General features: G+C 35.8%; 1 protein-coding gene across 7 annotated transcripts in view; it reads left to right on the top strand.

The window, feature by feature from the left end:
* SUGCT (succinyl-CoA:glutarate-CoA transferase) overlaps positions 1-22959 on the top strand; it is a 327347-nt gene that overhangs the window by 22049 nt on the left and 282339 nt on the right. For all 7 annotated transcript variants that reach the window (XM_063405277.1, XM_063405257.1, XM_063405296.1 and 4 more), the window contains exon 7: positions 17297-17388. In XM_063405277.1, the coding sequence (XP_063261347.1) occupies positions 17297-17388 (92 nt within the window). The remainder of the gene's footprint in view (positions 1-17296; positions 17389-22959) is intronic.

Genomic DNA, 22959 nt, shown 5'->3' on the forward strand with positions numbered 1-22959 from the left:
CAAAAATTTGGAGAATGTATGGAACGTGCAAAAATTAGTATTAAGTATTGTTGTACCAGTATTCAGTAATAGATGTTAATGGAGTATTTTTCAATAAATGTATTGTTTTCTATTAATGGAAAATAATGCATTGTCTGAGGTGTAAAAGAGAACAAACTGGGTATTGTCAGAACAAACTGGGTATTGTGCTTCCAGTAGTTCTTAATGTATTTTAAGAATAAGGAGGGAGGTCTGGAAAATTGTGAACATTATACAGCTCTTAAGCAAACACAGAAATCACAAGTTTGCAAGCCTTGAGGTGTGAACTTAAGCGATCACAATGATTGAATAAAGCATTTGGAGGGGAAAAATATGAAGCTTCTACCTCAGCTTAATTTGATAAAAATAGAGCCTTCCACCGCCGGAAAATAAAATTAAGCTTCTCTAATTTGTTAGTTTTTGCATTATGCAGTTGGAGGTAGGATGGATTAAAGAGTTGATACACCTTTTTTTTTCATAGTTTGAATTTATCTGTATGGGCAGCTAAGAGAAGTTTATCAGGGTCTGGAGAATAAATAGTCTGAGACCAATTTTTTGACAAGTTAATTAGCAGATAGACAACCAATTATATTGTCTTAAAAACAAATTTGTTATGTAAGGATAATAAAACTTGTGCTATATATTTTGACTGTAGTAAAGTTTTTGACACTTTTGAGTCATGCTTTCATAGAAAACCAAGGAAAATATGATGTACAAGAAATAAAAAAAAAAGCTTGGTTCAAGATGGATCGTAGATTTCTATAGATACTTCATGACTTAATAGAAGAAAATGTTTCAGAACTGATGTTGCTGATTTTCTTTCTCTTTTTTTTTTCTTAATATAGATGATGTATAACAATATGGATGAGTTCAAAATTCTGATGCCATCATGTGCAACTAGGGGCTTGTGCGGTTTAGATTTGAGTGGCAGGAAAAACCTGGAGGTGACTTACAGGAAGGCATCACTTCCCTTATAGCCTTATACTGTCCTTTAGAATATTTTCTGGGGGCCTGGCCAACTCTCAAAAGAGTCACGGAGGGCTGGCCCCTGCTCAGTTTTTCTTACTGAAAATGGAATTCAGCTGGAATTGGAACCCTTCCTAGCAGTCTCTGTGTTAACACAGCCCCATGCACAGTCATGTGATGAAGTCCTAATGTAAAAGGTGCATTTTTAGTGGCCTGAGAGCTCTCTGCAGCTCTTAAAACCCACAAAGCTGAAGGGAGTCAACTTATACAGCAGGATTAGAATTAAAGATGACCTTGACCAAATAGTTTACATAAATGAAAGAAGAAGGGTAGAATTAAAGATTGGAACAAATACAATGTACCATGTTTAATCAAAAATAATCAAGTAATTTTAATATAATATGGGGGACACTGGGTTATAAGAGGGTTCTTGGAATACTTGATTGTAAGGATGGGGAATGATCAAAGTTGGACATTAGTCAGTGATGATGTCATCAGATGAAGGACTAGTGCCATACAGGATAATATAAAGAAGAATATGGCCTAAAGGACTGTTTCTCTACCCTGCCCCACATTGGTAAGGTTGGAAGGTCAAATCTATGAGGAAAAATGAAGAAAGTTGAGAGAACAATCTATAAGTAAAAAACATTGTGTATGAAAGGTAGCTTGGAACACCGGTTTTTTTTCTTAAAAAAAATTATGCTGTGATCAGAAGGAAGTACTGTGGTTGGCCATGTAACCATCTCTTTCTAAAGCATTCCGTACATTTTCACACAGCAGTTCTGAAATGAAGATTCTGGTTGTATGTGAAAGCATCAAAAATCCTTTGCTTAATGTATAGAATTAGCCAAAATCCTACTTGGAATTCAAAGAATGAGTGTGTTAAGAAAAGAAAATCTCAAGAAAAAATTTTGGGAGATAGTAATTAAAATAAGGTTCAGAGTTGACAGTTGGAGAAGTGGATTTTCTCTGTTTTCAGAGATTTAGGTAATTGGGACTATGTGTGCAGCATACAGAATAAAAAAAGATATGGATATTGAATACTTTGGTGCTCTTCTGCACTGCACCAATATGCTGCTTTGTAATTCTCAGTGTAAACTACATGTTTCTGCAGATTGGTTACTGGTTCCTCATGAAGTAAAGAACCAGCTTTATGGCATACAGCAGGAGCTCTAAGGATTTATTTTGCATCTCATGAGTAATTACTCTGATGCCTGAGGTGACCATCAACATATGAGCAAATGGACTGAGGCTTTTAGGACTGTATGAATTCTAAATATGAATTTCTGCAAGAATTTGGAACAGCTTTAACTTGTATAGCGCAAGTGTTAAATATTGTAAAGCCATAGCCTCATAAAGAAGTTAATTGTTATGACTGAAAGTTTGCTTGATGTAAATCAAAGACAGGGAGCTGGTTCCCTTTATACTTCCAGGCAGTAGGACAGTTTTTCAAACTATGATTCCTTTCTTCCCACCTTCACCATATGAATAAAACCACTAAAGAAACTGATGAGACAATTTTAATCTCTGTTTGTATAATACAGTGTTTGCAAGCAGAATTTTAACAATTTAATATTTAAAATATTAATTAATTAAATACAGTGTTTGCAAGCAGAATTTTAACAATTTAATATTTTAAAAAACCTTAATGTGGAAGAAATAATACAATAGAATATTGTATTATCTCATAAGATCAAGATATCTGATTTCTTTCCAGACATCAAAACAGATTTGTGCCTTGGCCTGAAAAATGAATCCATTTGAGTATTTGTTTCAATTTTTCCTTTTGGCTGAGCCGTCAAACTAGAAAACTTCAGTGTAAAGAATCATTTGCTTACGTGGTATGTGATTGCTTACGTGGGGAAATTAATTGGTAGAAATGCACATATCCAAATACTAATCCAATGATGTCAAAGGAATACTTTTCCACTACAACTTAGAAAAAAAGAGAAGTCACTTGGTCTTGTGAATGAAGAAAAACTTATTGTTTCTAAGAAAGGAATCAATCACCACAACAGTGCATTGGTGTGTCAGTGGTGGTTTGAGGTGGTACATAGGTAAATTCCCTGAGAGAACTACTATTTATGAACTGATCTGTTTATGTAGGTTCTTTCCTTTACAAAAGCAAACTTTTGAGGCCAGTCAGAGTACATTTACATCACTTAATGGTGGTGTGTAGAAACAAAACCACGAGCTCTCTCTAAACCATTGTGGTAAATTGGACCTCATGTATTGTAGCTGCATTGCTTTTGTTGCCAAACTGATTGAGCCATTTATCATGGTTTAGCAATATGTAGTGTTGATTTACTCTCAGTACTTTTTTAGGATCAAAAGATAATAATTTGTGTACCTGCAAAACTTTAGGAAGGAAATTCTGGAAATAGATGTCCTTCAGTCTTAAGTGTGGCAGCAGTATAGCTGATGCTTCTGAAAATACCCCTTAAGTGTCATGTTTTAAGGACTTACTTCATTTTGTCAGTATGTGTTTAGGTAGTTTTGTGCCTCTCTGTCTTGTAGAAGGTAACCTGTGCAGTCCCAAACCTCCTTGTGCTTGGCACAAGACCCATTCCAAAACAGTCTGATGCCTTAAGATTGGCACTTTGTGGCCAGTTTCTTCCCAGGGTAAAGTACTCAGTATATGGAATATAAACTGCAATCCCAAGCACATGAAATTTAATTTTTGTAAATATTTTTTATATAAAAAGTAAAGCAAATATTGTTGTAGCCTTGCACAGTTGACTGCTTTATTCAGAATTAAATGAGGAGGACCAATGGGAGCTTTTAATTTCTATTCTTAGCTCATGGTGCCAATTACTATTCTACTGAAACATAGCTACACAAACAGAGTGTACCTTCTGATGGTGTATAAAGAATTTGATATTAATTTCTATTGCTTCTTCTTTTTCAAGATCTCCTAAATCTTTCCAACTGCTTTGTATCAAAGGGGATCCATGTGCAAGGAGGTGTTTACCTCATGCTTTTCTACACAAAACCAAAAAGCATTAAATAGGTCTATTAGACCCAGGGCTATTTTTTCCCTTAACTGGGATTAGTAACATATTTGGTTTTTTTTCTTAATAAAGAGTTGGTTTATTTTGTGTCAATATCTACTTCTACTGAAAAAAAATCCTAATGATCGTGATGAAGACTGGGAAACAATGACTCTACTGCTAATCAGACTTGCAAACAGATGACAAATAATGGGACTATTTGAATTACTTCTACTTTTATTGTTCACATATTTTTCATATTTCCTTCTAAGAACCATATATTTTAGAGGCCTGATTCATAGGATTTGAGGGTTTTTGGGACTGTGTGTTAAAAGCATTGTAATGTTTTTCAAAATACTGTTTTCTTTTTGGTTGTAGGGTTTTTTGTTTGTTTGTTTGTTTTGTTTTGTTTTGTTTTGTTTTGTTTGGTTGGTTGGTTGGTTGGTTTGGGTTTTTTTTGTTGGTTTTTTTTTGTTTTTTTTTGCTTATGTTGTGATCAGGTAAGTTTGAAGTGCCTGCCTACCTAACGTGCCTGAAAATTGCTAAGGTTTTCTGTGTATTTTACCCCTAAGGAGTTGATTTGGGAATTTTTGATTAACTTTGTCTACATAATCAGGAAGACTATCAACTGTAAACTGTTGGAATCTGGATAGTACTCAAGAGTAGTACTAGCCTTATCCTCTTCATCTTGTCATCTATCTTTCTCTGTTTCTGGAGACAGAAAATGCAGCTAGCTGGTCTTGAATCTCCATTTGTTTTGATATTTCTGTGCTGCTCTGTGCTTAAACCCTTTTAAGTACGTGTTTAGAGCCCCTTTGGACAACATGAGTTGCAGAGTAAAATGTGAACAAGCAAGATTTGACTGAAGTGTGTTGCAGAGCAATTAAGCTTGGTAGCTCTTAATTGGAGGAGGAACAAAATGGGCTCGAATTTGGAGTTTTTATGCTTTTCTAATGGTGATGGCAACAATACTTTTTAGCCTGCACCATACACAAAAATGTGTGTTCATTTCTAGTGTGACTGAAATATAAGTACTAGATAGCTGCATTTTTTTGTGTGTTTTACCATAAAACCAAACTTCAAGGTATCTCCTTCTACAGGATTAATGTAGTTATGCCGTGTCAAGATGCAGAACCAAATGTTAGTTTTCCTACTTAAAGCACACTCCTGTTGCTGGAGGGTTTATGTTTTTCTCTACTGTTTGCAAAATTAGCATAGGCGAGAACAAGTCTATTCAAAAGTGGATTCTGTAAAATTCAGCTGGTTGACAAACTTTTTGGAACTGAGCAAGAGGCTGATATCTATACAAGAGGCTTCTGTCAGCGCAGCTGTGCTGGACAGGATTGTGAAGAGGTGCTAACGCTGACTGGTTTAGTTGTTTTGGCAGAAGCCATTAGCACATACTTTATTATATTGACAAAACTTTTCTTCTGCTGTTAAAATTTTTCTTGGAGATGTTTCTCTGTAAATGGTTTTGCATTCAACTATGAAGTGCAATTTGGTCTGGAAAGCTGCATTTGCCCTGTGTTTGCAGGGTTTTGCTAGTACTTCTAAAATAATAAAGGACTCTGGCATTGACACAGACCAAACTTTAGAAATGTGTCAGTAAAACAAACAAGTATGAAAAGGGTGGGGACTGAGAGGTGGCAAATCGAAAAAAAGGGTTACTGAGAAAACACATGGGAGCTGACAGAATCTCTTTTCTATTGGTTGGATTGATATTCCTGCAGGATTCAGATCTGCTGTACACCTCCAGGAAGATGGGTGTTTTAGCTGAGTGACACTAAGTCTTTGACTTTTTGCTGCTTCTGTTATCAACACGCCAGCAGCAGCTAGAGTGCATTGATTTTTTTTTCCTGTTTGATTGAGCTACCCTTTTGTACTGGCATTTAGCATCCTAGCAGGAGGGCTTAGCTGTTTTTTCCACTATTATTTTTTCAGTCACACATAGCCTGAATGGCCAAAATACTGTGAGTTTAGGAACAAGAAACAGTTGAAAATTAGTGCTTTTCTGAAACACTGTGTTCCCATTCTTTGTTCAATATGAAGCATATAAAAAATTTAATGAACCAGTCATAATTCTTCCTTACTTTAATATTAAATATTGACTTTCAGCAGTGCATGAAAGTAATGTTTTTCTTATGCCTTCTCACTCTATTGCTTGTTCTTCCATCTAAGTAGCAGTATTTTGTATAAAATTGAAAACTTCAGAATTTTAGACTCTATCCTAATGAAGAATACAGTACCAGATACTCTGTGAGTATCATAACTGTGAGTATCACACTCAGCTTGTGAGTTGTAAGATTCAATACTGGGTTAATTTACAGTGAATGAAGCCAGATTAGATACTGAAAATCCTGGATATGAACAGCACAATATAACTCTGAAGACACTTACTGGTGGTTTAATGTTTATTTTTCAGTAGCTATTGTGCTTGGACTGGTGCCTAGCTAAGTTAACAGAAATAAAGCTGGAAGATTTTAGGCATCTTAAGAAGCCATGCAGCAGGCTTCTGTAAAGCAGTATTTATTGTGTTTGAGTTGTAATAGCCTAAAGAGAAGACTTTGATAATGAAAAGATCGTGAAATATTTTGTTATTACTAAAAATTTCTCTGCTTGTTTCCAAATGAAAGCATTTGGAATGTTTTGGAGTGTGCGCAGAGCCCACTCATTTCCAAATGAATTATTTTTTAGGGAATCCTCTGACTAATAGCATTCTTATCTACTTTATCTTGTTTTATTAATCTTTTTTCTTGCCTGATGGACTTACTTCATGAAGACTGCAGGAGCTTTTCTTTGTTTGGTTTGTTTCATTGTTTCAAATGGTGAGGTTTTGTGATTTCACCAAAGAAGCAAGTATAACTAATTAAAATGGTGAAAAGATCCAGTGTCTTTCTGTGCCCTTTCACGGTATTGTCTGTGGGTGTTGCTAGATTTGTAGGAAGACTGTAAGTAGCTGCTGTTGACCTGAAAATGTTTTCCAAGTAAGCATATGGTTTTCATTACTTGTGTTTTTAGAATACTGTTATAAAATAAAACACTGTCAATAGCTAGCAAACAGAAAGAAAACTGTCTTGGGTGTAGAAGACACAAACTATTGAAAAATAGCCTGGTTTTTATCATTTTTAGAAACCAAAATAATGTCAGTATCTGACACTTTTCCATGTACCTGATCATTAACAGCGTTATGTATCCCAGTGTTTATGCCAACAACTAAACTCATTGATCTGTGAGTTGTCTTGTAGAGGAAAGCTTAGACATAGGAAGTAGTGAATGTGACTATGAAGTAAGGATATAATGAGAATAGGTTTGTGGATAACAGTCTTCTTGTAAGTAAAAGCTCTTGTAAAGACAAAAGAATAATTGTTATACATCGGACAAGAAGTAACTGTTAAAATTTCTGCCAAAAGAATTCCTCTTAAACATTTAGAAAAGCTTTCTAACAGAGAAGATGGCTTTCTTTTCCAGTAGAGTCCTTGTGGGTATTGCAAAGCTGGGGTAAAGTTACCTAGTGCCATGGTGATCATGTCTTACAGTGACCTGATCACCATTTCAAGAGGAAAATAGGAGGCCAAAATTTTGTAACTCTTTAAGAGACTGCATCTTTCAAAATTATTTTATGGAACTGCAACTACAAGTTGCTTATTCATATAAAACTATTTTCTTTGTACAAGAAGAAGGGGCGCTATATATCATATGCCTGCTCAAAACGTATAATATATGATTGTTTGTTATTTCTTTTATTTCCGTCAAATTAAAATAATGACCTTAAAATATATGGGAATGAATTTATTAATGAATTGAACTTCTTTTAAGATTAAAACTGAAAACAGTAAATATGTTCATTTCCAGATCATGTATTTTATCACATCTCCTCTGTTTACGTATTTTGTGTGTGTAGACTAAAGAGAACTAAAATCAGGCTCAAAAAATATCACTGAAGTTATTGAAGGGGTCGAAACGACAGCCTGGAGTTCTAAGACTATGTTGCATTCCATATGACTTAATCCTCCTAGGGAATTAAACTTCATAGATCTGTTTTGAAAATTTGAGTGGAAATTTTTGGAAAGTTTAAAAAACAATTACATACTGATTTTGAGTTTGTTTGATATGCTTTTCCAACTTCTGCCCTGAGGCACTATGTATTAGATCTTAGAGGGAGAAGTCAGGGTCACAGTATACATTCTCAGCCATGGACATGCAACCCTCAGGGGAAATGTTTGGTCAAGGTAAGCTCCCTCATTGGACACTGCTACACAGATTTGTCTGTTAACATAACTATGTACAGTCACAACAAATGGATGTCTGTTCAGGTAATATCCACTTTAGAACCTACATCACCCATTTCAGATGAGAAGTAACTATGTAATTAAGTAATTACCTTATATTTCTGTCATGGGGTCATAGATAATGTCCTTATAAGACTCCTCTGAGGCTATCCTAGCACTACACTGCTTGGCTATAGCATCATAAATATTCATAGAAAATACACCTTGCAGGTACTTCTTAATTTTACATGGGTTTTTTTATTATTATTACAAGAAGTAGGAAGATTATTAATATCTGTTGAGATGAAGTGTGGTTCTTTCTGTTGACTCCTGACTGATTTCCACCTTAGCCAGATATTTCTCCCAGATATTTTCTCCCTTACTTTAGTCGTAACTGTGTGGCAGAGTTGGGTGGGTAGAGCAGTCCTAGCAAAGTAGGTAAGGACACACAGATGTTAGGACAGACAGCTTGCCTCAGTATTTAACTAATTTCTGTGCAAGTTTTGCAACCTGGATGTTCTAGGGAAATGCCCTTACTACACTGCTGGGAGTAATTCACTTCACTATTTTAATATTAGCTTTCACTATATAAATATTTGTAGTCCTAATATCAGCTGTATCTGTACCAAACATGGAACAAGGAGTGATTTGTTACTTTTAAGTGTGTTCAGCTGGGAATATTTGTGTAAACCCAGAATTGTGATGGGGAATTTGGGTGTCTATCAACCTCCTTTAAAGTGGGAAGTAAAGTTTCAGTACTTAATCTTAGTGTCATCTAAAAGCTTTTAATCGAAGTTTTGTTTTTGGAAATGGTCATCATGACACATTTAATTTCTTAGATCATGTAGAAGAGTGACCCCACTTAGACTGGGAAGCTGTCTCTGCCTTGAAATTCAGAGAGTGACAACTTAAACTTTCGCTGCCTTAGCAAAAGAAAGTGATAGCATCTCATGAGTAATTACAGTCTGAGCTATGGAGGGAAGGACTGCTTTCTTGTAACTTATATTTGGCATATTATAAAGCTAGAAAATATGGCCTAGAAGTTTGCAGGCTGATTAAAAGCCTTTTGAAAACCAAACTGGTGTTGTTTGAAATGGCCTGTGGCTGTGTTCCAGAAGTGTGGTTGGTGCCTTAAGAGGAGTTCTGTGAGGCTGGCTACCCAGATCATGTGAAAATTGAATGGAGTTGGACAACTGGCAGAGGCTGTTGTTTGTCCTCTTCTAGTCTTTCAGTAGCTAAATCTTAGCATGGAGTTTTGTGTTTGATTTAACAACTTTGTTTTATTTATGCCTTCCAACTTATAACACCTGATTTTGTTCAAAAGACAGGGTTAGAATGTCTAAATCAACATGTGTAAAAGCAATAGATATTGTACGCATTTGCAATCATCAGTTGGGAAATGAAATGTTTTTATCAGGTTGGTCATATTTTATGTTTGCTGACTTAAGGCTCATTTTTTTTTAACATAATTTCATCTCTCCTGACAGTTTGCTCTGACTTCACCTTTCTTGTATCTGTTCTGATCTCCTGTTAGCCTGCCTATTCAGGAAGTTGTACTTCCTTTCCTTCTGACCAACACATGGCAAGCATTTTCCAAAAGTCGTTGCTCGTTTTGCTAACGCATTTGGCAGCTCTGACAGTGCAAAGTTTCATATAATGCGTCTGTTAGACTTTGGCTTTTGTCATCACAGAGAATTGCTTGTGTTCTTCTGCTTGTTTCATTAATCTTTATTAAGTAAAGATGTAAACTGTCTTTAATTGAATATTTTCTTTTGGCAGTAGAACAAGTCAAAAGGTGTTTCTCATTAATTTGTTATTCAGCAGGGATAGCCATCTATCTGGATTGAATTTGTGACAATGTTTAGTTCCTATTTGTAGAAATGCCTATGTTAAACATATTTTTCTATGTTTTGCTCAGAATATCCTATACAGCCTGACTTTGTAATGTCATTTGTCATCTGGGGATTGAACTACAGGGAATTGGTCTGTGTTGACAACATGTCTCCGTGTTGGTTTTTCCTATCCTTTTAGGACAATGTGTTTTATATTTGGCCTTATAAAGTTTTATTATGCTATCAAATCATGAAGAAGTGCAGAAATTATGGCTTTTGGTTTTCTCTTGCGCGTGATACAAATATTTTGAACATAGGTCATAATGAGAAATGCTGACCTTTCTTTTTATGACACAGAAAATCATACTCAGGCTGTCCTGTAGGCTTAATTAGGAGGCCATCATTAGCTTGAAAGCACATTGTATTGAAGAAGTGAGAATAGCAATTTCAGGTGCCGGATGAGTTTTCCTTCTCCCTTTCCAGTTTCTGTGCATTTAGTAATTTTGTTCTGAAAGAACAAAAAATTAGAGATTTAGTTCTTTCTCAGTTGTTTTTTCGAAGGTGCCCACTATCCTGGGCTGTTAAATTTCATGAAATACAAATCAAATGCACAACAAGCTGAGAAATGTAGAATCATTTTTTAAATCTTCATAAAAATCCCAAATGAATCTAAACTAACCTACATAAAAATACTTCTTTTAGAGAGATTGTCCCTAAAGTGATGATATTGCAACACACCAGTGACTGTTTATCCCAGATGCTTTCAGGTGGCTCCTAGCCAAAATGAATTGTTTCATGCATGTTAAGAATTCTGTCATCGTATCATCAGTAACTCATAGGCAAGGAAAAAGGGTGTCCAAATGTACACATCTTGGAATAGCATAGAATCTACAGACACATGGATCCTTGTCTGGGACAAAGTTGTTTAATTGGTTTGCCTGCTTTCTAAAGATTTATGAAGAATGTCTGCCATAAATGTATCTAAAAATCCCACTGTTGTCTGGCAAAGATGAAATAAAACTATGTTGTAGCTGACATGGTATTAGAAAGCTAAACCTATAAGAACACTTTAGTCTGTTTTTCTAACAGAGTTCTTTCTGGAAACAGGTTTGGGTTGAGGGTTTTTGCCAGCATTTTTAAATTTAGTGTGACATTTTTGAACATTTGGCAATTTGGGTAGTAACACTTCTGTGCAGTCCAGCAACTTTTACTGTTATTACTTTTTTCGTAATCTTCAGCCTGACCTTTCTTGCTTCATAGTATTTATTTCCGTGTCTCAGAACAGAATCATTTAGAGCGGATTGTAAAGCAAATTATGCCTCTCTTATGTGATAAATATATTGACCATTTAAAAGTGGATAAACTAACAGTAGTTTGTTATGATATGTTATTTTTTTCCCCCAAACTTTTGTCCCATGTGATGCCTGAAAGTATTTTAATTTTTCCTGTGCTATGTTTAAAACATTGAGTGCCATCACATGGCTCCTGCACACTAAGCCCAAAACTACAGGCTTTGTTGTGTTAGAAATAGCTTCCACGTTTTAGAATAATTAGCCCTGTTTCATCCTGGAGGAATGACCCACCAACCCTAGAAAAGTAGCTAAAATTTATTTCCCATTGAAGAATGGTGGGGTTTTTTGATTTTTTTTTTAAATTTTTTTTTAATTATTTTTTTTTAATTTTTTTTTAATGTGCATGTCAGATTTAACTAGAAAGATCTGGGAGAAAGAAATACTTTTAGTCTTTCCATAGTCTTTTCATTTGTCAGGAATTGTGGTGTATTAATACCAGTGTAATTTAATCAGGTAATACCAACAATCTCACTCCTAGATTTAATTGGACAGTGTATATATTGACAATATTAACAGGAAACTTATATGCTTCAATTCATTTTATCAAATAATTCTTCAGTTGGCTGCAATTTGTGTCTTGCATAAAGTTACTTCTGAAATCCCCCAGCTAGTGATGAGTGTGTTAGTGCTATTATAATTTTACTGTTTATCTTGACATGATTATATTTCAGTTTTGCTAGAGAAATATTTTTAGGCATCTTAAGTCTTCTCTTGTCACTCGATATCAAAATTTGGTCATCAGACAGCTGGAGACGTTTTAGAACAGCTGTGGGCTGCATTACTACATATTAACCACCTTATTTTATAAAACTTTGTCATATTTACCCAAATATTAAAAGAAAAAATAGATGCAGGAACAGAGAGATATGGATTTTTTCATTTTCACTTTAAGCATGTGACATTTTGAATAGTCATACACTACGTAATGCTGCAGACAAAGTGTGATAGTGGAGATCTTGATTAAGAAAATTCTTTAAAGCTTTTCACATGCAAATTTATCTTTACTGGCTGTATTTAGCATCCTCTGTTTTTCAGAAATTTCCAATTGGTTAAAGTCTCTTCTTGTTTGAGCTAAGGGTACAGGATTGCTGCTGGAAAGCTGTGGCATATGCTTTGTATGCCTCTGGTAAAGGCCTATGTTTCCCTGAAGCTGACACAAAGTAGCAAGTGCCAGTTCTTTCATACTTCTCATACCCAATTAATTTTTCTTTCTCAGAAAAAGCTTCAAAGAGTAATAGTTTCTACACTTTTTTATGCAGAAGATAGACTTGGATGCAGGGTCAGAACAGGAAGGTGTGACTACGCTGAATAAGAAAATAGTCCTTTAGTGGTTGTAATCAGTGGCACGGGGTCTAGCAGGGGGTCTGTCACAAGTGGTGTCCCCAGGGTTCTGTACGAGGTCCAGAATTGTTTAGCTTGTTCATCAGTGGCTCGGGTGAAGGGGCAGATGCCTCCTCAGCAAGTTCAGTGGTGACACAAAGCTAGGACGAGTGGCTGATACCACAGAGGGCTTCAAAATGGTCTTCAAAAGAGCCTTGGGAGAGATGGGAGAGAAGAACTGGAAGACTGAGAGATGGGCAGAAAGCAGTGCCTGAAATTCAACCAAGGCAATTGCAGGGTCCTGCACCTGGGCAAGGATAACCCCCTGCACCAGCACAGGCTGGAGGCCAAACCGCTGGCAAGCAGCTCTGCGGAGAAGGACCTGTGGGTCCTGGTGGACAACAAGCTGTCCATGGGCCAGCAGTGAGCCCTTGTGGCCAAGGCAGCCAAAGGTGTCCTCGGGTGCATTAGGAAGAGCATTGCCAGCAGGTGGAGAGAGGTGATCCTGACTCTCTACTCAGCCCAGGTGAGGCCACCTCTGGAATGCTGTGTGTGGTTCTGGGCTCCTCAGGACAAGAGTGACATGGAGCTCCTGGAGTAGGTCCATTGGAGGGCTATAAAGGTGATTAAGGGACTGGAACCATCTCTCTTACAGGGACAGGCTCTGGGAACTGGTTTTGTTCACACTCAAGAAGAGATGACTGAGAGGGGACTTCATCAGTGTCTCTAAGCACCTGAAGGGAGGGTACCAAGGGGATGGAGCCAGGCTCTTGATGGTGCCAAGCAACAAGACATAAGGTGATGGGAAGAAATTGATACACAGGAAGTTCCCCCTGAATATGAGGAACAAGTTCTTTACTGTGCTAGTGACCAAGCACCGGAAAAATTTGCCCAGAAAGGGTGTTGAGTCTCCCTCACTGCAGATACTCAAAAACCATCTGGACACAATCCTATGCCATGAGCTCTAGGATGACTTCGCTTGAGCAGGGAGGTTGGAGCAAATGACCCACTGCGATCTCTTCCATCCCCATCCATTCTGTAATTATGTGATTCTCTGTTTCTGGCAATTTCAAAATCCTGCTATACAGATTAAATAATGCTTTGACAATAACAATTTTTAAGAAGCACTTGGAGATCTAATGTGGGGGTTTATTTTCTTCTACTCGGTTTGATTGTGAAACTGATGTACATTTTGCAGTAGAGAATGCTGGCTCATACTGCAATGATTTTGAATTCTAGACAAGTGAGGATGTGAATGGTATCAGAGGAAATCATGCCTTCCTACTGCAAGGTATAGAATGGGGATTTTGGGAGTTGGATAGGGCTTTAGTGTGGTGTAATTTTCTTTTGCTCCTTGCAGATTCTGTTTTATATAAATCTTAAGGGTTACATGAGATTTATAATCTAGACAGCTGCGTGTCAAGCTGAAATGATTTAGAAAACACTTAGTTTTATTAAATTAAAATTTAAATTCTCTGGTCTCTCTAAAATCTGTTCTCCAAAATAAAAATACCTACACTGGCCTAAAAGATCTAAAATAAATTCTTCACTAGTAGAGACTATTTAAATACTGACTGTAGCTTACGGTGATAAGCTCCACTAAAGGGGAGCAGGAGTGTAATCAGCTGCCTTGTCTTACCTTCCGAGACCATCACTGTTAAATCTGTTCTCTCTGTATTCAACTGGCATTATCTTTTTACCATAAAGTATCATTGTATCTAAACTTTAAACCACTAACTACATTTTGACAGGAGCCTATATTTAAGTTTGAGGGTGTAATTGCAAATCTATGCTTTTCACACTGAATTAAGCATGAGAGAACACAGGGTATTCAGGCAAACATAAACTTGAAGTGGCATTTTTATCTTTAGGGAGTTAGTTTATTTACATGTACAGAGGTATATGTACATATGTATGTATGTGTATATATTGGTTATTGTAAAATCTGTGTACCAAGCTGAATATTTTCTCTTGACTTTTCTTCAAGCTTTTTGTTTTTGTGTTCATAGTTATTTCTAAAACATCTGTACTGGATTGCTCCATTGACCATGACAATAATGTTCAGCCTCTGATTTTTGTCTGGATAATGAGATCTTTCATTTTTATCAATAGCTATTTTTCACTTAACTCTACATTTTCCTACAGGAATCTTGTATATACATAGTTCCTGGGGCAAGCAATTTCCAGTGACAACAGATTTTGTTTCCACACTAGCTTTGTCCAGTCAGAATTCAGATCAAAAGAAGAAGTATCTATTTCTTTCTTTTTAATCTATTGTGACCTATGAAGACTAATTAAACATTCCATACAAGTTCTAATCTTAACCAGAAAACCATTAAATAATACCTTTTATTTTGAAACCTGGCTTTTATAATGTGTGAAAAGGAGTTAAAAATTTTTATTTGTGAAACTGCTAGAAAAATGCCAATCTTGTTGCTTGTCACCTTTCCTGAATTCAGTGTTTGAGGGATGGATGTTTGTCCTTACCAGAAGAGCATTGCAAAAGTGTTGTATAGTTGTTCTGTCTACATGCTAAATGTTTAATTTTCAGATGTTTGCTGTTCATGAAAACATTTGTGAGTAGATGTGTTGAGATGTCTTTTCTTTGTTAGTAATTGAGGCCAGTACGTAGTTCTCACTTACTTCAATATGCTTTTCACTATTCAATTAAAGCTGTTTTGAGTACTTTTTTTTTATTGAGCAAGATTTTGTTTTTGAAGTGGCCCCACACACTTAACTGGTTTTAATTCTACAGTTCATTCCAATGAGATAATGATGTATGCCTAGTTAGAGCTCTTTGGAACATTTTTGGGTGGATCCAGTATATTTTATTTGCTAGTCCTCTCATATTTGAATACACTGTTCTTTGCTGTAGACTTAAGAGTATAAATATGAAAGGAAATGCCATGAGTTCTCTTTGGAGTCTCAAAGTTGGCAGATTTCAAATAAAGCTGGGTAAACTGGTTGGTTTCTTCTTATCTCTTGTGACACAGATTTAACCGTAAGAAAAGTCTTGACTTTTTTCTTGCAAATTGTTTGTGTTGAAATTACATTGATAAAGTCCTCCCTGTGACACTGAGTGTAGAGGTTGAGTTCTTCCACAGCTTTGCACAACATGGATCTCATATCTCCAGAAAAAGATCAGGCAATTGAGATAGTTTGTAGTATAATGGGGAAATATGTGTGGTAAATGGATATTGTTTTGCTTGGTATGATTTATCAGTTGGAGTAAAAACGTGCTTTAACTCCAGTTTTCAGTCACCCTAATCCTCTCGTACTATATATTAGGAGTAATTTATGAATTATGCACATAACAGCATCAGTCCAACGGAGGAACTGAGGTAAGTTAACTCAATGAAAAGTAGTTTTTAACTGTCTGCTTTAATTCACAAAGCCAATGTTTTAGACTGTCATGTCTACTGAACAGACTGTCTGTATATAAAGATTGTATATCCAGGCAAATTGTGAAAGGGAATCTAGGAGATTCAGAAATTTTTACCTTGCAATATGTGTTGATATAATGTATTTCTAATACTGTCCTCACAGATAAGAATTAAACAGAAATGGTTTTTTTAACAAATACCTTGTAACTGCTCCAAGGGATTTCTTTTAGAGGTAAAGGAAAGGGAGTATGAGAATAGCTTCAAATGGGCTTTCTCTTTGAGGAGGACAAATACTTAAATATGATTATTGAGGGCTCTGCCATTATTAGAACTAAAATAAACAATTAATCAAATATGTTGCTCCTTCCTTGTTGATTACTACCCTTTGTGATGGTGGTCACTGGTTCCAGTGACCTCCTCACTGCTTGTGCAAGACCTCCTCAACTGGAAGATTTTGTGGTTGTTGTTGGAAGAACATGATCACTGTAGGAAAGAAAAGTAAGACAGCATCCTTCTGGCTACAGCTGTTTAGGTTAATTATACAGCTGAACAAAACTGTATTTAGGTAGTTCAGTAAAAGTTCTCAGTATTTTGGATTTCATTGGTGCTAACTCTTGGCAAACAGATTGTAGGTACTTGCTAAAGCCTTGCAATCTCTTGTAAACATTGTTTTGTTTTGAAGATAGCTCTGTTTAGATATGGAATAAAGTAACAGAAATGAGGGGGAACAATTCATTTATCCAAACCATATTGTCATGTTTTTAGTATTGTTTGGGGTATTCAAGGTATCCTTACAACAGAGTGGAGATAACACAGCCAAGGTGGGCCCTGTTGGACAGCAATTGTAGGCCTGTAGAATACTGTAGATTCTCTGAAATAACATGTGAGTCCGACCTCAGCTGACACAGTAAATTAAAAAGGAAATTTTATCCAAAAAAGCAGGGATAAAAGTCTGTCTAGAATTAAGATTAAACACATCCTGAACCCTGAATCCTGAAAGAGGATAAATCCAACTTTACTCTTAAAAATGTGCAGGAATAAATAGAATATAATAGTATTCATTGGTTATACAGTCTGAACAGCTTGTTAACAAAAGGTGAGGGGCAATAATAGTTTACGTTGTACTTGTCCTTGATCGAATTACTAATTGTCCTGTTTCTCTTTTAGGTTATGGTCAGACTGGTCCAGTGGTTCAGAGAGGTGGATATGACTCCATTGCTGCTGCTGTTTCTGGTCTCATGCATATCACAGGGCATGAGGTATGGTGCACAACTTAAAAATTTCATGGAATCTTTGTGCCATATACCAAAACTGACTGCTGCATGGAACAAGTCAGCCTGTGCTAACACATCTTTTATGCAAACCCTCCTGAGTGCAGCAAGAAGTCTCATCTCTGGGGATCAAAGAAAATAATAGTACTTACATACTTCAAGTATCTCACTCCAGGCATGTGAAGAAAAGTGCTCAAGAAACAGAAAATTAAAGAAAAAAAGAAAAATCCTAAATCTCTTGTGAATAAACTGGCCATGTATGCTAACCTGTTAGTGGCCACTTGGTAGTCACTTCAAGAGCTGTAGTAGACACATTTTTGACAGCTGAATGATAGAACCATACCTATGAGTGTAAAGTCTCAGTGATGCTTGGATATTGATATTCCCTATGTAAAAGCAGGAATTGTGGAACTATCTAGATAAATCTGACAAAACCTGGGTATTTTTCAGTCATTCTGTCTGTAAACAGGCAGACAGATGCCATGCATTTCTAGAAAAGCTTTATGTACTGCCTCTTCCTGCTGACACCCAAGATCTTTGGTAGTTGTGGCAGTGCAGGAATCATAACAGTAGTTTGGTATCTGGATTCTAGGGGTACACAGAACGTGTGTCTTCACCTCAGAAAAATGCTCGTCAAATAAGTGTTTAATTAAGCTGTCTTGAATCACCTACAGATGCAGGCAATGTGGTCCCCAAATGTCCTTTTTCAAGTGAGGTAGTGTTACAAGTCTGTTCTATGCATTATAAATGCTAGATACTGTTCTGTGGTGGTGCTCCTGGTACTCTGGAAGCAGCAGTGCAGATCTTGCAAGTGAGATACTTGCATGTTCTAGATAAATAAGGAATTCATAAAGTTTCTGTACTAGTGTCAGCTGTTCATGTTTAGTAGGTTGTTGAAAGCTAACCACACATGATCTGGACACAACTCCATTGTAGGGTTGATATTCTGCCAATAGGCTTGTTTTCTACTGAGAACAATGGCAAACATCAGGAGTTTATACTTCTGGCAACTATTGTTACCAGAGTTGTCCTTTTTACTAGGGGAAAAAGCCCAAATCAATCATTTTTGGACTGAGTAAGCTGAAACATCTTATGCCTAGTTCCCTGATACTATTTCTGCTGTGTTATTGGTACATACTTATAGGATGTCCCATCTCGGAGCATGAGAAGATATGAAATTGAGTGGTCCTTACAAGCACTTCCCTTCAAATATATAATGCACATATGCACTAAGCAATGACTGATCACAGTAACTGTAGTGTAAGTAAATTCAACATTGTGTCTGTAGATTGGAGGTTGATACTTCCAATACAATGCCAGAAACTTCGTGCACACCTCAAAATATACAAATCAAAAAAGGGTATAAAAACTTTTAGAAAGGGACAGATGTTGTTAGTACGACATGAATAAAGGAAAGTAGATAGATTAAAAAACACAGGACTTTTGTATAGCTTTTCAATGATATATGGATGCCAGAATAAATAACTGTTATACTGAATATAATTGCATGCAAGTTATATTATGAAAGTAATAGTCCTCAGTGGCTGTTATGAAGATGGATTTTATTAAAAGCTTGTGTTAAGATCTACACTGGAAAACCAGATGTTCACATCACCTCACCAAGACTTGAGGAAATGTAATCATAGGAATCATTTAGTCATTGTCAGTAACAGCTTTGTCTGTTCACTGGGGGCTTCTAATAATTCATTCGAACTTAGTTACTCCTTTGCATGATTAAAATAAACATGCTAAAATTTGCTTATTTTTCTTTATTTGAAGTTGTTTATGTAGTATTTCCTCAGTTTCTCAAAACCATTTTTTGATGTATAGAGGGACAGTATTGTTTCAAACACTTAAGTGGTCAGTGACTCTGAAGAAACCAATGTGCTTTTTGTTATTGTAGTGAAAACTCACTCAAGTGTCTGTAAAATCATACTGTATGGTTGTTTGAAAGTTACTTTAAAATAGCAAAGTATTATTAATAGTAAAATCTTCAAATTTTTTTACATTTATGTTCATATGACAGAATTGTGTTTAAAATGTCACAAAACTAAGTCTGAGCAAAGGTAGAAAACCTTGTTTCAGTCAACGTATAGAGAAGAGGCCAAAGTAAAGAAGAAAAAAGGATCTTACTCTTTCGTGCTGTTTTTTTGAAAAATAAAGCTTAAATTATTTGTTGACTGGATAGCATGGAATGAATATGCTAAAAGTAGTAAGTTCATTCCAATGGGTAGACTAGGGTCTGATTTTTTTTTAATAATAAAATAGAAAAGACCGCTCTTATAAACTGGAAATGGAAAAAAAAGGAAAAGCTATAACAGATGGTGTTGGTTTTGTGTTTAATTGCAGTAGCTACAGATAATCAACATAACATTATCAGTGCACCAGTGCTCTTTGGAAACATCCCTTTGGTAAGCAAACCATTGAATGTTCTTGCAGGATGGTCTTAGAGGCAACAGGTGATGCGGCAGACAAATTGTAATGAATCTGAACAGCAGCAAAAAAGCATCTACATACATGACTGAGGTGTTTAATGTTGAGGTATACATATTTATATTGAGGTATTTTAATAATAGGGTGCTAAAATTTTCTCCTGTATCTGACACATACAAAAATGTATAATCCAATAACAGTATATATTCCTGCCTATATTAAAAAAAAATGAACAGCTTGCCCTTTTTTTTCCTCTTTTTTTTCTTGGTTTCACTTAATGGTAATAACTTTGAAATGCTTCTGAATGATATTCTGAACCTTGATCATGTTATAACTTCTGCAATATTGCAAAATTATTGGCACAAAGAGGTGCATTTGTCCTAGTTTTGTTTTTGCTGATTGTACAAACCCAAGCCCAGTAGATCAATGTCTTTAAATCATGTTTTCATGTACAGAAACCTGTGTGTGATTCAAGCTCTTACACATGTACTTGATTACTTCTGTATCAGAAGTGTATCACACCTGGGAAATTTGAAATGCTAATGTGTTTATGAGGGGAACCTGTTTTGTGTAAATCGCTAATACAAACCCATTTTGAATGAAAGTAGTTGCTTCAGGACACATGCAGCTTCTCTTTACATAAATTAAAACATGCTAAAGGACAAAGTTTGCACTGATGATGCTTTTATTATCCTGGACAATGTAATCTATAGATGTTTCTTGGTTAAACACCACTTTCAAGTTTCATGTTTGATGAACAGAAAGCTTTTACTTAATATATTGAGATATATCAGTGCCAGATGAATGTCCCTTTGAAAATTTCTATGACTCATCAAGACAATAACTTGAAATTAATTAAATAAAGCCCAGTTTGATTACAAATCTCCTTCCATCTCCTAGTGGAATGTTACACATGGTCTTCAATATCTGAAGTACCTTTACGGTGGTGTATTCTTCCTTGCGGAAAAACCATTTTTTTTTCCTGAATATGAAACAGCATTTAATCTGCAATCCAGAGATGCCATTCTTCGGTTTAGTACGAAAAACAAACTGTTATGAAAGAATACGCATGGTATATATAGCTCAGAGCTGTTGAAAAACACAGCCATTGCTGGTTCATATTAGCTTCAGCAATTATTTCACATCTGTAAAGACTACTGGACTTAGAATGCTTTTATTAGGCATGTCATTTCAAAACAATTTTCATTTGAAATAGATGATTTTTGTATTATTGATGTAAGTTTGGGAAGAGAAATTATGTCAAAGGCCAAAAACAAAACAAAACAAACCTCAGGAAAGGAAGCTTCTAAAACGTGTTGTGGCTATATCTGGGCCAGAATATGTCGACAAATTGTAAAGAATTTAGCAAACAGCAAAAATTAGGAATAAAAGTGTAAACTGTAAGGTTGAGCAATAGCAAAGCACAGTGATTTAAAAATTAAAAGTCTTCTCTGCTGATCTTTGTCCTTTCAAATGAGGAAAGGGCAAGTCCTGATGCTGCACCTAATTTAGGGTTTAAGCCAGTCCTTGAGGCTGGATGGAAGCTTTGTTTGCTTAACACACATTCTCCTTGGCTAGGGCTACATTTAGTCTTCCTACCAGAACAAAAATATCATTTCTCTGTCAGGGGTGGTGTTGTTTGTCACTTTTGAAATAACTTGCTTGGATAAAAGATACTGTATAGATCCTTATTTTGCCCAGGTAGTGGTATAATGTTAGCTGCACAAAAGTAGTACGGTGCTGGCAGAAGCTCTGTCTAAAGGAAGGTATTTCTCTGTGTGTGTAGCTTCATCCTTCATGTAAAGCAGCTTCACATCTCTTGTTCTGCAGGATAGTGATAAAAGCCTAAATGAATCCATTTCCCATTACTTATACCTGTGCCTCCTGCCACAGAAAGGCCAGTTTGTGGCACAGGAGCTGATTACAGCTGATTAAATGGTGAGACATGGCAGCTAGTCATGAGTCTTGGTAGAAAGACCAAGAATGGCTAGAAATTGTGTGGACTGGTTCAGAATTATAGGTTGGGGAGTGTTGGTATAAAGCAAAACCAACATGTTTAATATGGCAGTATAGTGTGCTAGGCGTTTATAGGCATGTTCTGTAAGGGGAAATTGTGAAAGTATTTTTAGAAATAGAAGTTAACTTTTTACTGAGGTAAAGGAAGTGTTTGCTTTTGCTTAAACATTAAGGAGTTTAGTACTTGATGAGGAAAGTATTGGAATTCATCTATAAGAATCTACTAAAAGAATCCAAATTTCTCCATCTTCAAAATGTAGTTTTCTCCTTCAAGGGTGAACTTAATGACACTGAAAACAGTGGAAAGTGTTTTGAAACTAAGAATGTTGCAGCACATCTGTTTGCAAAATCTCAAGTCTTTTTGGTTTCTTCTCAACCCAGTGAATGTAATGAAGTGTCTATAATAAAGAAAGAACAATTTAAAAAACTGATTACTTGCAGCAGGTAATATCAGTTAATTTTTTTGTTTGTTTTGGTTGGATGTTTTTGTATGTGTGTGTGGTTTTTTGCTGTGAAGGTTTTTTTGCTTTTGTTTTTTGTTTGTTTTGTTTTGGTTTTTTTTTAATTTGTTAAAATTATTTTCCCTTCTTTTATTTCTCCGTGATAACTCTGAGGAGCAAAAATTTTCTCGTGGGCTAATTAATGTTCTTGGTAGGCCTGTGCATAAAACTTTCCTGTTTTTCCCCAGAGCTGGGCACAGTGAGAGTGGTAAATAGATGGAGCCTTTGAGCTGTGCTTTCTATTGGGAAGCTGAAGTAGCTTAATGTAGAGTCTGGAGAAGGAAGAAATAAGAGATTCTTCAAAAAAGTGCTCCTTCCTAAAGCAGCATTCACTGCTAATGTGTAGTTTATATATCATCCTATGGATATCTAGGCTATAGATAGTCACAGACTAATCCTTACAATGGTTTGAATGAGAGTAACTAATTCTTTTTATGTTGTTATATTTTATACAGATTTTGTAATATTTGGTCAATTTCATGATATGAATAAAATAATAGACTTTTCCATCTTATGTAGAAAATATTGTCCTACTATCTTTTATTTCAGAATTGCTCTATTAATGCAATTGATAATAAATTTTTTTTTAAGAAAAATGTAATAATATGTA

This window comes from Prinia subflava, chromosome 1 (assembly GCF_021018805.1).
Source record: "Prinia subflava isolate CZ2003 ecotype Zambia chromosome 1, Cam_Psub_1.2, whole genome shotgun sequence".
NCBI lineage: Eukaryota > Metazoa > Chordata > Aves > Passeriformes > Cisticolidae > Prinia > Prinia subflava.